General features: G+C 42.2%; 1 protein-coding gene and 1 long non-coding RNA gene across 3 annotated transcripts; one reads left to right on the top strand and one right to left on the bottom strand.

The window, feature by feature from the left end:
• Positions 1–33: 33 nt before the first annotated feature.
• On the bottom strand, positions 34–10,451 carry FAM8A1 (family with sequence similarity 8 member A1). 2 transcript variants are annotated; one of them, XM_027602138.1, is made up of 5 exons: positions 9,635–10,451; positions 8,302–8,422; positions 6,577–6,700; positions 5,923–6,062; positions 34–3,565 (listed from the first exon to the last, which is right to left on the bottom strand). In XM_027602138.1, the coding sequence occupies exons 1-5, from the start codon at positions 10,347–10,349 to the stop codon at positions 3,421–3,423; spliced, it is 1,245 nt and encodes a 414-aa protein (XP_027457939.1). In that variant the 5' UTR covers positions 10,350–10,451; the 3' UTR covers positions 34–3,420. The 2 variants fall into 2 exon arrangements, with proteins under 2 accessions (XP_027457939.1, XP_027457940.1); XM_027602139.1 differs by having other exon boundaries at positions 5,937–6,062.
• A 58-nt stretch (positions 10,452–10,509) lies between these two features.
• On the top strand, positions 10,510–19,323 carry LOC113926812. The gene is made up of 3 exons (XR_003521420.2): positions 10,510–10,775; positions 14,993–15,222; positions 15,983–19,323. It is a non-coding gene; the product is annotated as an uncharacterized LOC113926812 (long non-coding RNA).
• Positions 19,324–21,574: the final 2,251 nt, after the last annotated feature.

The following is a 21,574-nucleotide window of genomic DNA, read 5'->3' as shown; positions in this document are numbered from 1 at the left end:
CAGATTTCAAATTAACAGTCAAAAAACAAAAGCACTGGTGACCAAGTATTTATTGAGACAAAGAATACAAATTGGTGGCATACAAATTATTAAAAATAGAATGAATTTTATTTATAGGCAGGCCATCAGATACTGTTTGTGGGTCAAGCCCTACTGTAATGAACTGCGAGGATATATACATACATAGTTTGGAATGAGGAACGTCACCCAGACAAGCACATATTGGAAAGATTTTGGCCTTTGGTACAGGGGATGGGGAACGGCAAGTACTTGTCAGATTTCAGGAATACTGACTGCTGTTATTTGGGCCTGTTCTTCAAAAGAAAACAACGGCCTGTTTTAATAGGGCTAAGTGTGGAATGAAAACATTTAATAACCCCCTCTCTCTCTCTCTCAAAAAGCCCACTACTCCCAAGTAGCAAGTAGTTTCAACTCCTTTCATTTTGCTGGAAATACTGATGCGTAGGCGACCCCCACACAAGTCACCTAAGGGAACAAGTCCTTTGAAAGCAGAGTTAAAACAACTTCTACTTGTCATCTGAAGCAATCAACACTAGAGACTTAGTGTTACAATTTAGATAAAGGGGCCCTCAAGTATAATTTTTCTTTTTTTCTAATCCTAAATATCTGGATAAAACTGGAAGGGAAATGTTTAGGTGGAAAGAAATGACTTCTGAACCAGTGTGACACAAGCAGCAGCTAGGCAAGACTTTAAAGCCTTACTATCCCCAAAAGTGCTTGCTTTATTTTTACAGTCACAGCTTAGTCTAAAAATCAAGGCTTGCCATCCTCCCGCTGACTTCCCTAAGCCCGGCATGGACATGAGTGCGTCCGACTTTCTCAAGCTGCCCCAGCCGCTCGAGCTGACCCCCCGTAGTCCTGGGGCCCGAGGTTCCCTAGATGCCACGCTAACTGCCTGCTCTGTGGTTTTATTCAGGGCGCATTCACTGCAACAGTCTTTTTACTTGGCTTGACTTCTAATTTTTGTTCCCTTGTTACTTATCTTGTAAAAGTGATGAATAATGTTTGTAGTACTATGAAAACAACTTTCTTTTTGCCTTTTTAGGCTAGAGCTTCAGCATGGGAATTACACTTTGACACGGAAAATCAGCATTTCTATAAATGAAATATACTAAACAGAAAAGTGTTTTTGAAAAGACGGAGGCTCCACCCCTCACAACCCTAAGAGAAAAAAAGTGACTCTCCCTTCTTCCCCATTGTTTTGTCATTTCCTTCCCAATGATCTGGAAATCAAACTCTCTTTTCCTAAGTGCCGAATTCAAAATACACACTTGCATTTTGTTGTAAAGGCAAAGTAGTAATAATACTTATATTTTATAGGGCTATATAACTTGGATCCTTAGATGGATCTAAATGAACCTACACACAGATGGGATTCTGAATAACTGATAGAGCAAATGTGCAATATTCTAAGAAATTAAATTGGGCTACTTATTTGCTTTTGTTTGGCTATATAAATAACAATAGCCTAGATGGTGAACCTTCCAATTATCTGAGAGGAAATTCTACATTAAAGATCTATTCCAGAGCTACATGGCTGACGGACACTTCAACTTGAATTCCCCATCAGTCGCAAAAATAGTGTATCCACTAATGCTAATGTGTACACTACTAAGTGGTAAGTTTATGTAACCTTTCCTAATGTGCCTGTCTACTGCGAAGGGCCATAACACTTTAAATATCTTCCCAGGGGCTACAAGTGAATGATCTGTTGAGTACTTTGACACACTTAGGCTTTCAGCGACGTTGGATTTAATATAAAATTATTTTGAAAAACATGGTTTTTGAAATTTTACAATAAAAAGGTATTAATAAGGACACTGTTAAGGTTTCTATAGCCATCAAATGTGAATATTTTCAGTTTTCAAGTCAAAGAAAAACCCACTTTAAAAACTGATAGTGATTAATAGACATGTCTTGCATTTGCTATTAAAGACCAAAAATAAAGTCCAGATTGATCTTTTAAGCAATCTAATTACAAAGTGTCCAAGACAGTTTAGTGTTTTTTGGGAAAACAATGTCAGGGTTGGCAAAAATGCCTAAGAAATAAAACTTTTCAGGTATATCTCAACACTGTTAACTGGGCCATTTAACAAAAGCATGCACACACATTTAAAACACTAAGCTTTGCTTCAGTAGAAGAATAAATTAAAATGGCCATACACAAAGTGTTACGTTACTTAACAATTCCGTCAAAACATCATCCCCGGCAGGCCCAAAATAAGCTTTTGCCCCAAAGAATTTAGAAAAATGTCTGGAAATGGTACTTGTCCTTGTTTTAGAGAGAATAGTTCATAATGGGAAAAACGCTAATATTTCACAGGCTACTAGTATTTTATCATGAAATACTAAGATTATATTTACCTCCTTGATGTTTCAAAAGTCATGGAACTATATAAAATATAAAAGGAAACTAGCTAGCATGTGACTACCTGGTGTAGAAATAGAAGGTACATTCAGGACACTGAATAGCACTAACACTTTTCCTCATGCTGCACACATACTGGCAATATTGTTCTACAGTAAATATGCAATGATCCGATGAAGTCCTTTCCCCCCACATACTTACAGTTTGATTTAGGGCACTAAAAACACTTGCACATGAATTTCAACTTAAATTTATGGTGAAAATTTAGGTTCCCCCCCCAAAGCAATCACTAACTTACCTTTTCTTTAAAAATAATCAATGATAATATAGCAATAACACTTAATGCTTTTTCATCATGCAAAACTTGCCCCCAAATACATGTTCAAACAGTAACAATACTTGTGAAGTGACATCATTCCCACAATACACTGCAGTACGGATCTGAAAACTTCCGGTGAGGGAACTGCTAGGCCTGCCTCATCTGCCCCCACTCTTGCAGCTTGCTAACTCATCTCCTCCTAGGACGGGAGACAAATGGATTACCAAATTTGTGTTCCCACTCTTTCTCCCCAAAAGCAAAAACAACAATTTCCCCAAGAAGTGTTAACTAAATGATGAGTTAATGTGTTTACAAAACACAACTGGACTTTTTCCATCATTTTGGGATAAACCAAAATAAATTTCTTAAAAGTTTCATCTGGAGATTTCACAGCTGAAAATGCTTTCAGCAAATCCTAAAGCCTTAGATCTTAAGAAAGTATGTATTGTCCGTTGTTGATTATAAAACCACTTGCCTTCTTTTCGATCTAAAAATTTTTAACACTTGAATTTAACAGGTTTTTCTTCTGGAAAAGTTCTTTGGCATTCAAGTAAAATCAATACTTTCTGAATAGTCACCTGCATCACACTGGAGTGACTGCTTTAATTTCTAAATCATCAATTAGTGTAACCCAGGGATACCGATGGCCTTGATACATAATTTAGTCTTGTCGTTATTCCAGAGAGGATGGAATTCAGGGCTTTTTGGGGCATCATCTGACCCCATTTCTCTTTACCACAATGGTTCCTGCTACAATGTCATAGGCTGTTCGATTATGCTGAAAAAACAGCAATGTGATGAAAGCCGGGAAAAAAGAAGCAATAGAAAAATTCTTGATCAAAGCTCGTATAGTAGACCTAAAAAATTAAGGCAAAAAATACCAGATAAATTATATACCAACCACTTAGAGATTAATACTATCCTACCAAGTTCAAAATATATATTTAAAACATACATTCAAAGTATTGAGAGTTTTTACCTTCAATATCTGAGTTACTTTCAAGTAGCATTATATTCTGATCAAACCACCTGGGCTTGTTCTAAAGACATCATCAACGTAAGAGTAAGACTAAAGAACCTCCATATGAAAAGCACTAATGAATATTTCCTAGAATGTGAATTAAAGGTTTACAGTATTTTCTCGGATATTTTGCTAAAAGAATAACTGTTCCCTTTACTTACCTTTTGTATAGTCACTCGTGTTTAGTACCTTCTACACTAATATGCTTACTGTAGTCCCCTTTTCTACCTTCTGTGAAGCTCTAACAGTTTAAATTACTGTGTATTCTTTCTTTGTGGGATGCTGTGATTAAAGAAAGCTTTAAAAAGCTTCCAACCGTAGCTCAGAATGGAGAATTATCCTACCAGTGTTAGATTTCTGCCTCTCCGCACACAGAAAGGCTACAAAAAAAGCACTGTGGCTGAGTGTGGCTCTGAATGCAGACTAGTTGGTTTCAGATCCATTTTCAACCACTCACTCGTGCTCCACAACCGTAAAAAGGGGATAATGGTACCGATGGTACCTATCTTATTAGGTAATATGTATTGTTTTATTTTTATTTTTTTTAAAAGATTTTATTTATTTATTTGAGAGAGAGAGATTGAGAGATAGCACGAGAGGGAAGAGGGTCAGAGGGAGAAGCAGACTCCCTGCCGAGCAGGGAGCCCGATGCAGGACTCGATCCCGGGACTCTGGGATCATGACCTGAGCCGAAGGCAGTCGCTTAACCAACTGAGCCACCCAGGCGCCCAATACGTATTGTTTTAAACAAGGCCTGTTATATAAGAGGTGCTCAATAAACAGCCCTTATTGACTCTCATTAAAAGTAGCAACCAGGAGGGGCGCCTGGGTGGCTCAGTCGTTAAGCGCCTGCCTTTGGCTCAGGTCATGATCCCAGGGCCCTGTGATCGAGCCCCACATCGGGCTCCCTGCTGGGCAGGAAGCCTGCTTCTCCCTCTCCCACTCCCCCTGCTTGTGTTCCTTCTCTCACTGCGTCTCTCTCTGTCAAATAAATAAAATCTTAAAAAAAAAAAAAGTAGCAACCAGGATTATAATAATCACAAAACTGTAAGGAAATTTGAGGATAACTGCAAAATCGAGGTCTCCAGAGTCTCTCAGATTTCTTTCTCTAACGACCCAGCTCTGAATCATTCAGGCAGCATTCCAGCCAGTATCTTGTTTTGCTCAACTAACTGCCACCTACTTAACTCCCATTATCACTATTTGTACCTCCCCACAGAGCCAGACGCCAACAGCCAGCCCTGAGTACTGCAGCATGACAAGCTCTCTCGTATCGCTTAAGAGCCGGAGCCGGGTGCATGCATGCGTATCTGCCCAAACTCTTACTGCCCATTTAGGATGGGATAATGACATGTATTATTACCAAACAGAAGCTGGAGACTCAAGGCAGATTAGTAACTGGCCCAAGAGCCACCAATTCAGACAATAATCGAACTGGGTATGGAGCACCAAAGCGCTGATACAGACCGCACCACCGCCCAAACCCTCTCACGACTTTTATTCTATAAAATGATTATCTTGAAATTGTATACTAAAGAGGGGTCTACAGTTCTATAACAACTGAAAACCTCAGTGCTCCAAATATACAATGGAACATTACTCAGCCGTCACAGAGGATGAATACTCAACTTTTACATCAACATGGATGGGACTGGAGGAGATGATGCTAAGTGAAGTAAGTCAAGCAGAGAAAGTCAGTTATCATATGGTTTCACTTATTTGTGGAACATAAGGAACAGCGTGGAGGACATTAGGAGAAGGAAGGGAAACATGAAGGGGGGGAAATCGGAGGGGGAGACGAACCACGAGAGACGATGGACTCTGGACTCTGAGAAACCAACTGAGGGTTCGAGAGGGGAGGGGGGAGGGGGGATGGGTTAGCCCGGTGATGGGTATTAAGGAGGGCACGTACTGCATGGAGCACTGGGTGTTATATGTAAATAATGAATCATGGATCACCACGTCAAAAATTAATGATGTACTGTAAAAAAAAAAAAAAAAAAAAAGAAAACCTCAAACTTTTCAGTTTTAAAGTTAACAAAGGTAAGTCTATTACATGCCATGAAGAAAAAAATACCAATATCCTAAAAATACTATATCAAATGGTATCACTTCTGAATAATATTGAATTCTACACTTAAAACTTACTATATCCATAAGTATGTAGTAAATTAAGCCAAGAAAAGAACTTACGTTGTGATGCTCACATTTGAGGAAGGAATCACTAGAACCCGACTCGGCGCGATAAGCACAGATGTATCACACGTCACCACTCGAAGGCCCAGCAGGAACTTCCCTGGGGTCGCTCCACCTGCTCCCCAAATGCAAATTATCTAAGGAAAGAGGGAGAGTTTAAAAATAATTCACTAGCTCAACTCTACCAATTTTAAAGAGAAGTTTTTTTGCCATGTTATTCATGTTTTAAAATTTTCAAGTTGAAAGAATCTCAGAGAATACTGACACGTTAACGCTGTAAGGCTTCTCTGCAGGTCTCTTATGCCCTCAATACACCAGACGTCTACCACAGTATTTCTCTGTGACCCACTTTTTTTTTTAAGCAAGTTGTTTCTATGGAAAAATACATTTCAAGTTCCACAACAACTTACAAGTGTATTTTTAGACCACAAGACTGAAATATAGTACAAAGAAATTGTAAAATGTCACCACTCAGAAAGTTCTACTTTTTAACTTGAAGAATATTATGTCAAAGAACATTTGGAAAAAATTAAAAAACAGAGGTATTTGACAAAAACATGAATACTTATAAATTTCCATTACTTTTTGTGTTGGGCTGATCATCTAAAATTAGATTGTTAAACTTGAATATTTGCTGAGTCAGTAGCTTACCTCATAGAAACAAACTAACAATCTGTATATGAGAGCCACAATCATCATTTTCTGCAAATCTTCCATTGATGTGTCTTCATCTATTTCTTCTATTATATAATGCATAGCAAACTTGGAGATATCCCTACACAAAACAATAGTTTTGGGACATAAAGAATTAGTTAACAGAGCAATTGCATTGATATTTCTTCCATTAGTGTCACAAACTTTAACTGAAATTCTAAACTAATCTTTAGGTTTCCACCCATTTAGTTTCACAAAACATTCATTAGCTTGTTCAACAAATAAGCAGCACTATCGTGAGCAGGCACTGTACTAGCCCCGGGGACTCAACCTGATCTCTGCTTTCATGGAGACTCTTACCTACTGGACAAAGCACAACAACTAAGTAATAATAAAGTGGGATGATGGTGATGATAGAGAACCGCAGGATAGTAGGGAAACACACACCAGGTACATTTAACCTAGGGAGTGAAGCCTTCCCTCTCCATCCCATCTTGTGGATGAAGAGAAGTCAGCCAGACTAAGAAGGGGGAAGTTTCAGGAGGGAGAGACTAGCACGAGAGAAAGGCTTGGAACGAGGCTGTGATGGAAGCTGTAAGCAGTATGGCATGGCTCAAATATTAAGTATAGAAGGTCATAGCAATTAAGAAATAAGAGCATCTGTTAAATGATATGAAGACAAGACTTTATCCCGACGGCAGTTAAGAAATCACTGAAGAGTTTTAAGGTGGGAGAGGGGCAGAATCAGAATTTATGATCTCTTTGGTTTTAGATCAGAGACTGGACTGAGATAGAACAGGAGATGGGAGACCGAGACACCAGTTAGAAGACTTTTGCTATGATCCAGAAGAGAGATGACAATCACTGGACTAGGAAGAAGCAGTGACGATGAAACAGTAAAAGGGAAATGTTCTGAGTTGAAGGCTATTCAGGAGCCTAAAAGTAAGGAGCTGGTACCTGGTTGGCTGTGTGGGGGGTGGGAGAGAAAGGGAGACACAGGGAGGAATCGCAGTAAAACTAGGGTTCCTGGCAAAGGCCCTGAAATTTCACCAAAGGGTTTGTATCTTGACACCGACACTTATGACCTTTGACTTATAAATTCTGAACTTAACTTCTTGAAGTAAACCCTAACTTCAATCTACAAAAAGGAGGTATTACCCTCTACATCTCATACTGGTGGTACAATTAAAAGAATCCATATGAAGTGAGCTCAGCACTCAGCATATAGAAAGGGCTTAGCGAGTGATAACTGCTATATAATTATCAATATGAAAGGAGGATTATTCAAATAAACAGCTCACTTTGCAGTTCACTTGGGACTTGCCTCGTTGTGTAAGCAATCCCATTTGGAAATGCCCGTCTAATTGATTATCAACAGTTCATCTACCCAAAGCTCTCTCTGTTTTTGTTTTTACTCCGAACAGGATAGTGAGAGGGAAATTAATGCCTAGTCTAACAAAATGGTTGAATCAAAAAAATCAAACGTTTACCTACTTCTGATAGGTGAGATTCCCACAGATCTTTCACAACTTGTTTTTCTCTTTTTTTGTATTTATTTCTTAAAACAAAGAAATAAAATATGCCCAAGTCCTTATAGGAGCTCCCGATAGGAGAAATCGTGACACTGGCACACTGTCCATTTGCAGGCATGAAGAGAACTTCAGAAAACAAGATCTCTATACAGTACACATTAAAACCTTTCTGCAAATAGCCTTAACTTACTTTATTCCACTGAGGTGCATAATACTTAAGACAATGGTTGCTTTTATAAAGAAGAGAATAAAGAAATCCACCATCTCTGCCATAAATCTGTGGGCCAAGGATGGAATAACATACTCTCTGCCTGTAAATTAAAAAAAAAAAAAAAAAAAAAGTTAGGAAAACTACTCATTTCACATAAGCCTTGGAACCCAAGCTAGGTAATAAATGGAGAACACAAAGAGAAGGTATAACTTGCTAATAAAAAGAGAAGTTAAAACTGTGCAACAATTACTGGTATTGACTCCATCAATAGTACATGGTATTTATTCCACTATTTACTGAACAGTTTAAAGCTTGCTTTCACCCAATTACGGTTTAAAAAATGATTTCACAGATATTAAATTATTTAAAGCACTCAATACATTTCACTAGGGACTCAAAAACGTATCCGGGTGATGACAAGCCTACGACACAAAATTAAACATTTTTTAGGAAAAACCAAGGTTAAGTATAGACAATTACTAGTACAAAGTAAATAACCTGTGTTCCTCATTTTACCGCCTCTTCACTTAGTTTGTCTTGCTTTTCTACGTAATAAATCCACAATGATTATCAATCTGACCTCTTAAGTTCTGAAGGGGATCAAATACAGGAAAACTAGTTCTTGTCTCGTATATGTGGCTGAACAAAGTAAACAAAAAGTGTAATAAACTAAAAAGCGCAACTAGAACAAAATATTCTAATTCCCATCCAGAAGTAAACAGACAATATTACAAAGAACATTCACTTAGGGCTCAAAGGTTCCTAACTCCACCTGCTTTCACGTAAATCTCCTTTTACATCCGGCAGTTGCATTGTTCCTAATATATAACGTGTAATTATCCTATCAATTATATGTTACAGATACTATTATATATCATCATATATCCTATCATCCATAGTAAATCCACGTCTGGATTATGCCCGGCACTACCGGCAGCCCCCACGCCGAACCGGCCGTCAGAGTGCGTTTGCCACGTGAGGGGGAAGCTCTGGGTCTCCGTCTCCACAGCATGGAGATCAAGAGGCTAGCCTGATGGGCAACGATGTCCTCACACGTGGAGACGACTAGTCCCAGGAGTAAGGGGATCGGTTCGGAGGGCCAGGTCTAAAGGAAAAAGAAACCGCACAGCCTCGCCGCACACTTTGGAGAATTTAAGGCCTGGGCAAACGACAGCTGAAGGACGCAGAGAAACACCCCATCTGCGCAGCGGCATGGTTACAGAAGTAGAGAGTGTAGCTGCTCTACCGACCAGGGAGCTCCCCTGAGACCCTTCCGCTCCGCCCCGCCTCACCTCTCCGTCGCGCTTCTCACCTGCCTGCCGCCCGGTCTCGCTCGGGGTTCGCGAAGGGGCGCCGGATCCCACCCTGGTCCCCGGGGTTGCCCGGACGGATCCCTGCGCGTGCGGAGCCCGGCCTCCCAGGCCCGCGACCGGAGCAGCGGGGGTGATGCCGGTAGCCGCTCCCAGGTCAGGCCCGGCGGCCGCGGCGCTCAGGAAGTAGAAGGGGTTGTAATAGCCCAGCTGGAGGGGCGGCGGCGCCGCGGCCTGGGGGGCGGGGGCGCCACCGCCCGAGGGGTAGCTCGGCGGGGGCGGCTGGGGGCTGCAATAGGCGGGGAAGGCGGCCAGGCCGCTGTGCCAGGTGAGGTAGCCGCAGTAGGACTGCCACAGCCACTCGTGCACCTGCCGGGAATACTCGCGGGCGCTCAGCCGCACCGGCCTGTCTCGCGGCGCGGCGGCCTCGGGCGCCTCGCCGCCTGCCGGCTCCTGCAGCCCCGCACTGGAGCCGGGGCCCGTCTCCCCGCGCTTCCCGGGCTCGCCGGGCGGCTCCGACTCCTCAGCGGCGGCCGCGGAGGGTGCGAGGCCCGGAGCGGGGGGCCGGCCCGGGGCCTGGGGTTCCGCCTGCGGCCCGTCCCGGGGGCGTAGGGCGGCGGCGGGAGAGCCTCTCAGGGAAGGGACGGGCTCGGGGTCCCCTCCGCCGTCGTCCTGCCCAGGAGGGCGGCCTCGGACTTCCTCCGGCCCCTCTGCCATCGTCGCCTCAGCAGCAGCCTCGGCGGTCCTGTCACTGCGCCGTCTCCAGGCCCCACTAGCCCCTCCCCAACGGCCCGGTCGCCACCGCAGCAGCCGCAGGCGTCAACAATCCGCCACCGGAAGCGGAAACCCCGCCTCTCCCCGGCGTCGCCGGCCGCGGGGCGGAGCGGGGGATGGGGGGGCGTGGAAGACAGGGCTGCGTGCTCCGGCGCGGGCGGCGCGCGTTCGGGGTGTCGGCTCCCGGCAGCTCTTGGCTTGTCGGTCGTTGGGACCACGCTGCCCGCTCCCCCCGCCACCTCTCACGGTCGTAATGAAGTCTAAGGCCCGTGGCTTCCCCACATCATCCCCTGGGAGGTGGACTCAGGCTGTCCCAGGAGAAATTGCGGATGGAGGAAGAGGATTTCCGAGAGAGATCCCGGGTCCCAGGTTTCTATTACCGAGTCGCGACTGGTTGGGTCCCCAGGCACAGGGCTCGTTGCTTATTTCCGCCTGCCTTCATTCCAGTTAATTAGTCCTTGGCCATATGTACTCAAGAGACTGACATAAGACCTGTCCCTTTAAGGGGATAAGAAATTAATAACCAAATTACACAGAGCCGTACATCAAGATAGTATGGCTCAGCTGCAGGGATTTTCAGTGTAAAAGACGGGAAGAGGGATTACAGGGATTATGTTGATTTAAGATCTAGACTCTGTCCTTATCTGTGTCGCTAACATCTTGCTTTCCACCGCTGTAGGCTCTAGCAAAACTGCCTTTCCTCACGCCGTCATCTCAGCCCTTGGTGTCTGTTCCTTTATTTTCTGTTAAGGCAAGGCCTGTACGTATCCCAGGGCTTTGGAGCCTTGTCTGAATGCTCCGGCCCAGGCATGATTTCCCCTCGCTCTGAACTATATTAGCACCTTATATTTTTATATTTTACTATACTTCCGTATGTCATAAAGTTGATGAAGTGATAGGAGTATGTTTTTGTATCGCGGTACCATACAGAAGACCTTCAGGGGCTAAGTACTGTGGTTGCACTTGTTACTAGCGATGTCCAGAATCATTCTTGACTTCTCTCTGGGAACTAGAATAGTAAAAGGTGTGACTTTTGCCTTTAAGAAGTTCAGTAGTTCATATGATTAAAGGACGTTTCATGAAACGCTTGAAGACCTATCTAAGACAATATGAGTATAATAAGAATCCAAAATAAGGGAAGCATCGTGGGGGTCTATAGCTAGCAAGGTTGCCCTTAACAAATTTGGTTTTAAGAATTGTGAGGAAGTTGTAACATTTAAACAAATAAGCATTCCAAGTTTGGAAGGTTCTGGGAGTGGGGTGGCAGGAGAAGCAGGAAGAAATGAAGATGATATGGAATGAGTGTGAAATATTGCAGTTATTACAGGCATGGACTTTGTTTTGAATGTCATTGATTATGTAGCACCTGGCACAGTGCCACCCACATAGTAGACATTTATAGTAAGCAGGACTCTTGGTTGCGGTTGGCTTGTAACTGATTTAAGAGAGAAAAAAGTAAGTGAATTTATTGACTTGCATAACTAAAAAAGTTGAGGGTTGGTTAGCTTTGAAGGATATCTGGTTACAGGTGATTACTTCAGGAATCACCTCTTTGTTGGTTTCTTTTCTGACTTGCCTTTTGAGGAAAGTGTTTCTGTTTCAGTGATTTAAAAAAAGAATTCTAACTGACATGAACAAAAAATTTTTTTGCCTATGTAAATCAACAAATTCAGGGGTTCTACATAATATGAGAATATTCAACAGGACATCTAATAGGCATCCCAAAACAGAGAAGAGAGGCAAAATTCAAAGCAATAATGGCTTTATTATTCTAAATCTAAAGCATATAAAGGTCACGCTTTAGAGAGAAAGAATATCGAGTCTTGAGAAAATAACATATACATCATGATGGATTTAAGCAGAGAAAAGTTTAGTGATCTTAATAGTATCAAAACATAAACTGTTGACAAAGAAGTGACATTCAGCCTGGAAGCCAAGTTTCCCAAAAGTAAAAATAGGTGCTGAAGAGAGTAGAGTGAATATATATAGTACTGAGGAGAAATTACAACCTAGAATGTTATAACCAAGTAAACAATCACTCAAGAATGAAGATGTGGGCGCCTGGGTAGCTCAGTTGGTTAAGCGACTGCCTTCGGCTCAGGTCATGATCCTCGAGTCCCAGGATCGAGTCCCGCATCGGGCTCCCTGCTCGGCGGGGAGTCTGCTTCTCCCTCTGACCCTCTTCCCTCTCGTGCTCTCTCTCTATCTCATTCTCTCTCTCAAATAAATAAATAAAATCTTTAAAAAAAAATTGGTTAAGAATGAAGATGTGATGTAATGCCCTGTGCCAATCCAAATAACATACTGATCAACCCCAGCCCCTTTCCATGACATTCAGCTAAGGACTGAAGTCTCAGGGATGTAGAAAGAGAAGTATTTATGACTCAGAAATATAAATGGATTCTAGAAAGATGGTAGTACGTGAATTTTGAATCTCCCTGGATTCCTACAAAGAAACAGACTAGATAGTGGAACCAAAAATGCATGAAACATTTACAGCAAAACTAATTGAAAGGTAATACCACAGACCCCAAAATATAAGAGGATGAGGTCAAACCACAATTGCAAAACATGCACAGTGTCAGTGCCAAAAAAAATCGGATCAAAATTGTAAAGATGTTAAAATGATAAAAGAAATGAAAGAGCAAAATAAATCAGAGTAAGAAGAACTCAGAAATGAAGTAATAGAACTTGGGGAAGAATTAGAAATTAAAAAAAAAAATATCTGAAAAGAAAACTTGGAGGAACACAGGAGTAAACAAACACAACAGATAGTGTCCAAAGAGAACTAGAATTTGAAAATGAGATTTTTTAAGTCCAAAAGAAATTTAGAGAAAGAAATGATTTTACAGAAATGACGGACACTGAAGATTGGCAAAGAAGATCCGATGTATGGGTAAAGAAGCCCTGATAAAGAACACCAAAGCCAGTTAACAGAACAAATACAACACATGCTAATTTAAGAGAACTTTTCCTGAAATACAAATATATTTTTGTATTTGTATATTCACATATGTACCATAATATATATTCCTATGTATATTCACATATATTTTTAAAACCCAACATTGAAAGAGCATACCGTGAAAACAGTGAATAACAAAGGTGTATCCTAGTAAAAATTACTAAGACTTTACATTTTGGTCATTTAGGCCAATGGTTTTTTTTTTTTTTTTTTTAAAGATTTTATTTATTTGACAGAACAAGCAGGGGGAGCGGCAGGCAGAGGGAGAGGGAGACACAGGCTCCCCACTGAGCAGGGAACCTGACTTGGGGCTTGATCCCACAATCCTGGGATCAGGACCTGAGCCGAAGGCAGGCACTGAACCAACTGAGCCACCCAGGCGCCCCTAGGCCATCACTCAAGAGAGAAAGAAAACTGGATTATCATAGGACTTCAACATCAACACTTCACACAAGAAGACAATGGTGAAGCATTTAAAACACTCAAAGAAAGAAAATGAGAACCGAGGACTGTGTATCCAACAAAACTGACTTTCAAGTATAAAAACAGTCAATAAAAACAGACAATGACAGAGGATGGTGATGAGCATTCAATCTTTAATTACATGTAGCACTAAGACTGAATGAGGGCGTGTTTCAGTCAGGGTGCAGTCAAGCGACAGAAACCACAGAGTAATTTGAACGGAGAACATTTGCTCTAAAGCACTGTTAATGGGATTGGAGTGAAATGAAGTTGGCGAGTAAGAGGCAAAGAGAACCACCACGTAGGAGCAGTAGATCTGGGGAGCAACCACCACTCCCAGCACTGAAACTGAGTGGCCAAGGAAGAGCTCCTCACCCCCACGCCCACCCTGGGGCTGAGGTCTGGACCTTGTTGGAGAGGACATGACTGTGGCTCACTGCTGGACCCAAGTTCACTGAAGTGTGGCCTCAGTGGGACTTGTTAGAAATCCTCTCTGTCTCGAGTGTGTGAGGAAGCTGTCCACAGGGTTACTTATCTCAGGTGCCCTATCTCAGAATTCACTGCAAAGTATCCAGAGAAACTGCTCACAGGCAGGTGCCTTGCCTGCAGCTCGCCACTCTGAAGCCATCCAAGAAAGGGTGGGGTGGGGGAAGTGGCCTGGGCCGTTGCTGCGTGTTTGCTGGCCACCGGGCAGTACTATGAGGAGCCGTGCCCTCCGCAGGAGTCCAAGGGAGTAAGCACACGAAAACCAGGAAAGGAAGCCTCTTCCTCCCCACCATGGCCCTCCAGTGCCCTCTACTAACCAGACCTAACATCTGATCAACTGGCATGGAAGAAGTATTTACAGAGTTCAGCTCCGTTATTGCAGAGTAAGCGAAGATTTGGGAGCCAAGAGTCCATAAACAGACATCTAATATGGGGCTAAAAGAGAGTATCATCTGAGATGGATTTATATTCTGAAATACTGATATAAAATTACTGTAAAACTGGAGGGGAGTATGGAGAGAACATAGGCAAAAAAATTTAAACTTTTCAGTATGATGGTGGTAATTTTTGTATTTTGAGGATGTGTGTAATGTTGCATAAAATGGGTAATTATCATTAGTATAAACTTACCTGTCTGGTTTTCTGTTTTTCTTTTCTTTTTTTTTTTTTTCAGTAACAGTCATTGTCCTTATCACCTGGACTATGGTCTTGAAATACCATGTCCCACTAAAAGAAACAAGGGCTTCTTGGATGGATGATTCTAGATCTGGGACAGGAAATGCATAGAATGAACATGATGTATCTTGTCATACTAGAGAGCAGAGGAGCTATTAAAGTCTTCTAGGGTCATGTCCAGGGGACCTAGAAGCCAACTTCAAGTGGCTCCCTTTGGCCAAAGATGAGGTAATTTGAATTTCAGTAAGGGTAATAATTAGAATGAACTGTAACACATTAAATATATTTAAATACATAAATTCATAACAATATATAGTCATACCAAAGGGATTAAACTGGAATCTGATCAAGTGTTTGGATCTCCCAATTTGTAGGAAACAAAAGACAAAAAAGCATGTTGAAACACACGGTTGGTATCCAATCTGCAGAATCCAGGCAGAGGAACCTTACAAGTCAAACCGCTGAGTTCGTCAATAGATACATTGTAGGAAAAAGAAAGGAATGGGGAGAACCATTAGATTAAAGGAGACTTAAAAGGTACCCAATTAAAGAAAAGAGCAAGACTAAATTATAATGTCTAGGGGGATACACGTAAAGAAATACCAAAAAAGTGATCAAAGTCAAGGTAGTGATTACTTTTGGGAGAGGGAGGGGCTCATGATTGGGAGACAGCCTTCTGGTGTGGCTAACAAAATTCTGTTTCTTGATTTGGGAAGTGATTACAAGGATGCTCCCCTTCTAATAAACCATCGCACGGTTAAAGAAATTGACAGAAATGGAATTTTTTTCATTCACACCTAAAGGGTATATATAGGGATATACTTCAGCAAGAAGGAAATGTAGCTCAGAAACAAGGAGGGCAATGTGAAAAAGAAATGGCTTTAAGAAAATTCGATCCTTGCATGGGTCTAATTGCTCAGTTAAATGAGATTGAGAAAAATCCTCTTAAGCACAGAGAACTGACTCCATGTACTCATCTCTTTTCCAGAACACCTATTGAAATGAAACAAAGGAATACATTTATAAACCTACAAGGTGGATGTAGTTTTGCAAGATAGAAGGTCACTGACTTAAGGAGGAGAGGCTTGGAACTGGAGGTGTAAGGTACTCTGCATAGTGGAAATGAAGCACAGTGCTGACAGGAAGATTAAATAAAAGTCTTTATCAGTGACTCCTCATTCCCAATTTTCCCCTCAGCCCAGTTTTTTGAAATTCCCATCAGCTAAACCTATGTCTCCCAAGATATTGGAGTATTCTTTTGAGAAATTAGATGGTCCCAGAGAAAGCCTCTATGTTGCCATTCACGGGTCCAAGAACAAAAAGTTTGGTTTGCCAACTTCTTATCACTTTACCCCGAAACCTACCGGTAGATAGAAATAAGAGTAGAAGTTTAGGGAAAGAGCTTTCCGAAACAAAAGTAAAATCTATTAATATGTTAGAGTTGTGGAGAATAAAATTGATGAACATTTGACAATTAAAAAAATCCAGTTGGATAGGTATAAAACCAAACATTTTAAAAAAGAAAGGCCATCTTTAATACCAGGAAAAGCAAGCCTTTCCTTGCTACCCAGAACGAGGTCCATGTGGTGTTGTTCTGAGTTCCTGTCCTAGCTTAAAAACTTTTACAATGTTTGGAGCCCTTGCTGTCCTACAAAAGAAGGAGATGTCCTCAAATTCCTTGTGGCAGTACAACTTGGGTGGCACCAACCTTGACTTCCAAGTGGAACAGTACATCTACAGAAGGAAAAGTGATAGCTACATCATAAATCTGAAGAGAACAAGACTGAAGCTTCTGCTGGCAGCTCCGGCCATGGTTTCCATTGACAACCCGGCTGATGTCATGTCCATCCTCTAGGAATCCTGGCCAGCGAGCTGGGTTGAAGTGTGCTGCTATCACGGGAGCCACTCCTGTCGCTGGCCGCTTCACTCCTGGGACCCTCACCAGCTAGATCTGGGTCACTTTCTGGGAGTCACTCCTTCTGGCGGATACTGATCCCAGGGCTGACCACCAGCCTTTCAGAGAAACGTCTTCCGATAACCTGTCTACATTGCTCCATGAAACAGACTCGTCTCTGCGCTGTGTGGACATTGTCATCCCTTGCACCAACAAGGAGCTCCCTCAGCGGGTCTGATGTGGTTGCTGGCTCTGGAAGTTCCGTGCATACACGGAACATATCCTGTGAACTCTCATGGGAGATCATGCCTCATCTCTACTTCTACAGAGATCCTGAAGAGATTGAGAAGAGCTTGAAAATCACACTGCGGCCAGGGAGGAATTCCAGCATAAGTGGACTGCTGCAGGTCCCAAGTTTACTGCCACTCCACTGGAGGTCAGAGGCCGGTCTGCAGGTGAGCAGGGGCCCTCTGTGCCTACCCAACTGTTCCCTCTGGAACCCTTGAGCACTCAGCCTGCCGGGCAAGACTGGTCTGCGGCTCCCACTGTCCACACTACCAAAGGGGTAGGAATGGCCACTGAGTAGTCTAAGGCTGTTCTACAGACTTTTAAGCAGGAAATGGAAATAAGGGTGATGGAAATGAACAGTTAAAAAAAATACCAGGAAAAAAAAGGCTCCCCCCCCCCGCAAACCAAAGCTTCAAGAAAGGAAAGGAAACATAGTCATAATTGCAACTTGGCTCATCACTGAATAATATTTACAAGAGTCATAGTAATATCAATACTATTGTTTTAGCCAAAATTGTGACGTATTGCTTTGAGAGGATGGGAAATAGAGGAGGTAGGGGAAGGCATAAGATAGCTGAATGCTGATCTCCTATATGAAGGAGTCAACAGACACCTAAGTGACATGACCTCTAAAGCTGAGATAAAAAGAAATTGAAGTAAACATATTATTTAGAAATACGGAAGCAAATATCAGATGACACAGCTGAAAGAATTGAAAGTGCTCAGGGTCACCTTCATGGAAATTAAATGAAGGCTCCCCTTTTTCAAGACACATAAACCTGTTAGGAAGTTAATGTAATATTCTGATTTTGTAAAAGCAAAAACAAAAAACACTGCTACCAGCAAGAAAAGAAACAATATCTGTGTTGTGAATACACCTGCTAGGTGATGCAGTGCACACCCTACACTCCATTGAGCTTGCTTCCAGGGAGCAGGATGGGGTGCCCAGAGTGGGGAAAGGTGGGGCAGAGTGTTGCCATTTTTCTTCTACTGTTTGATTTAAAATAACAAAAAAACAAAAAACTATTACTCTGATGGCAAGGAAGGAAAGAAGGAAGGATGGAAGAGAAAAGCAAAAAGAAAGAGGGTGGGGGACTGACTTCATGGCTGAATAGAGGAGGTTCAGATAATGTCCCCAGGATCTGGCTCTGTGTCAGCAATGCAAGCTCTGCTGTTAGAATAAAAAAAAAAAAAAAAAAAAAAAAAGGCTCCAGCCTTCACATGCCATATTTCTAGTCTTGAGCAGGTGCACACTTTCTATGGGTGAAAAGTTGTGTGCTAATAAAAGATGTGTGCGCATCAGTTAAGGGCCAGGAGAGTCAGTGAAAGAAGACAACAATAGTGGGAAAGAACTTTTATAGAATCAAATAGGAGTAGAAGGTTAAAAAGAAAATGTTTAAAATATAGCAGAAAAGTCAAGGAAAACAGAGATGGAGAAAAGAGCAGAGAATTGAAGAGGACATCGCTGACTTTGAAAGAACCGTACCATGGAACAGTGGAAGCCGAAGCAATCTATTGCAATAATTTACAAAGTCTGGTTCCTGGACCAGAAATAGCAGCATTACCTGGGAACATGCTAGAAATGCAAATTCTTGGGTCACACATTAGACCTTCGGCGTCAGAGACTCTGGACCTGAGGGTCTACCAATCTGTATTTTAATAAGACTTCCAAATGATTCTGAAGGATGCTAAAGTTTGTTGGCAGTGTATAATCGCTAGGTGATTGATACTGGAAAAGACTATCTCCTTTCCCCGTACAGAACATGTATTTGGAAAGCTCAGCAAAATCTGCAATAGCTGGAGGCATAGAGTTGTGTACATTGAGTGTTCCGGGGGCCATTTTATTTCTTCTGTAGTTGGTATGAAATGTTTTGGATTTCAGAATCAGACTAGAAAATTTTACTTTAAACACATTTGATATTTTTAGTTGATGTAAGTAATAAGATTGCAGAAAGCTGGCTTTATCTTTATCTGATCCTTCCTCTGGCCTCTGAAGTTTGGGAGGAGAGCTGGTGTTTGGGTGTGTGTGTGGCAAGAACACTTGACATGAGATCTATTCTCTTACCAGAATTTTTTAAAATAATTTTATTTATTTATTTGACACAGAGAGACGGTGAGAGAGGGAACACAAGCAGGGAGAGCGGGAGAGGGAGAGGGAGAAGCAGGCTCCCTGCAGAGTGGGGAGCCCGACGTGGGGCTCGATCCCAGGACCCCGGGATCATGACCTGAGCCAAAGGCAGATGCTTAACAACTGAGCCACCCAGGCGCCCCTCTCTTAACAGATTTTTAAGTGTACAGTACACTATTGTTACCCGTGGATACTATATTGTACAGCAGATCTCTCGAACTATGCATCTTGTACAACAAACTTTATATCCATGAGTTTTTGGTTTTTACTACCAAGGATCCTTTTCCCCTTTGAGCAACAGCGTCCTACTTATGTTGGAAAACTGCCCCACCCCCATTCTTTCGATTCTTGTGGGAATGGGACTCTCGAGCATCATTCTCCCAACCTGCCCCCTCCTCCTCACAGTTGGGCCAGTTGGGTTTTTGTCTCAGTAGAACTTGAATCTTGAATGGTGACTGCAAGTGGTTGGGTACCCATCAGTCGAAACAGACTGTCTGTGACGTGGTTCCTAATCACTTTAGAGTCCTGCTCACCTTTCCTTTTGATTCTGTGAGTCACCCATTTTTCTTCTAATACTTTTTTTTTTCCTTGTTAGCCAGAGTCAGATTCTTTGGATTATAACCCCAAAATAATAACCATCACAGGATAATATTCACAAAACTCTGTATCAATTGAGCCACACAAAATAGACCCATTTTTCAGTATTCAGCATTTCACTGGAGAACTATACCTCCTCCCATTCTTAATTTGTGGTTCTGATGAGACTGACTATGGCCCTCTGGCCCTACACATGAGAGTATCCCCTAGCCACAGGATCAGGGATAGAGTCGTCTCTGGGATTTTGCCGTCTGAAAGGAGGTGCCAGTGGTTCACTAGACTGCCAGCGCATGCAATGATGGTGTGACCCTGAAGCTTTTGGTGGCCATTTTTGATACCATGTGAATGACTTTGCCCGAAATTGAAACCAATGTAGAGAAAAGTGGAACTGAGAGATGGAGAAACAAAGAAAATACTCTTCTGACCTGTTTCTCTCTTGGATTTAGTGATGTCTGAAACCATCTCCTTGAATTTTAGAGTTGCTTGAGCTAGTAAGTCCTTTCCTTTGTTTCTGTTACAACCAAAAGAATCCTAAAACAGGGTAGGATTCCAACGTTCTTCACATTTCCTTTTTTGTCCTGGTCAGTGAACTAAATAGCTTATAAGTTCTTTCCTGCAGCATTTTCCATGAGGAGAAGGAAGGTTGATCACTGTTTATAGTTTTTTACAAGTATTCACTTTCAACAAACTTCCTTAGACCTGGGTCATAAAATATTTAAGTGGTACCATCTGATGTTGCTCTTGAAAGCATTTCTCCTCATTGATTACAAACCGGTGCCCAGGTCAGAGACCAATGATGTTGATGCTCTTTCTTGGTGGGTGACGCTTAGTCACCTGGGCATTCTACTCCTCTTTATCTTGTGGTCTGGGTATGGTCATTTCAGGAGTACTGTGCACCAGTGGGTCTCAATTCTGGCTGCACGCTATAATCTCTGAGGAGCCTTTAAAAACCACCATGTCAGGTCCCACCCCTAAAGATTCTAATATAATGGGTCTTGATTAGGGTCTAGCCATCCATGTTTTCTAAAAACTCCCAAGGCATTTCTGCTGTGCAACTAGATTTGAAAGAGTCACTGACACATACACTGCATCCCTAGTTTGGCCTAGCTGGTTCTAATTTAAAAGGTGTTGGTGATTCTGTTCTCCCTGGGTTCCTCAAGTGTGTATGTAGATTTTCTCCACCTCCTCTAGCCAGAAGTTCATTTCTATACCCATTGTCCTCAACAACGGGATTGGGTCCCAAGAAACCCAGCATAAGTGGGGAAAAAACATTTAATACATATAATCTACAGAACATCATACTCAGCCTAGCCTACCTTAAACGTGCTCAGGATTACCCTGCAGTTGGGCAAAATCATTTAGCACAAAGCCTGTTTGATAATAAAGTGTTGAAGATCTCATGTAATTGAACACTGTACTGAAAATGAAAACAGAATGGCTATCTGGGATAGAGTGGTTGGTTGTCAGTCTGTTGGTGGTTCATCCTTGGGATCTTGGGGCTGGCCAGGAGCTGCCGCTGCACTGCATCATGGGAGAGGATCACACCACACATTGCTAGCCCCAGAAAGATCCAAATTCAAAATTCAAAGTATGGTTTCTAATGAATGCCTATCACTTTTGCACCATCATAAAGTCAAAAATTGTTAAGGCACACCATTGTAAGTCAGGGATTG

Source organism: Zalophus californianus, chromosome 7 (assembly GCF_009762305.2).
Source record: "Zalophus californianus isolate mZalCal1 chromosome 7, mZalCal1.pri.v2, whole genome shotgun sequence".
Classification (NCBI taxonomy): Eukaryota; Metazoa; Chordata; class Mammalia; order Carnivora; family Otariidae; genus Zalophus; species Zalophus californianus.
Note: the sequence above shows the minus strand (reverse complement) of the source record. Positions and strands in the feature narration are given on the sequence as shown.

Coding starts and splice junctions, on each gene's coding strand:
- FAM8A1 (XM_027602138.1), bottom strand. CDS start 10,349: ATGGCAGAGGGGCCGGAGGAAGTCCGAGGCCGCCCTCCTGGGCAGGAC. Junction 6,701..8,301: donor ATGCACCTCAGTGGAATAAA/GTAAGTTAAGGC, acceptor TGTTTTGTGTAG/GGATATCTCCAAGTTTGCTA. Junction 6,063..6,576: donor TGTTAGTTTGTTTCTATGAG/GTAAGCTACTGA, acceptor CTCTTTCCTTAG/ATAATTTGCATTTGGGGAGC.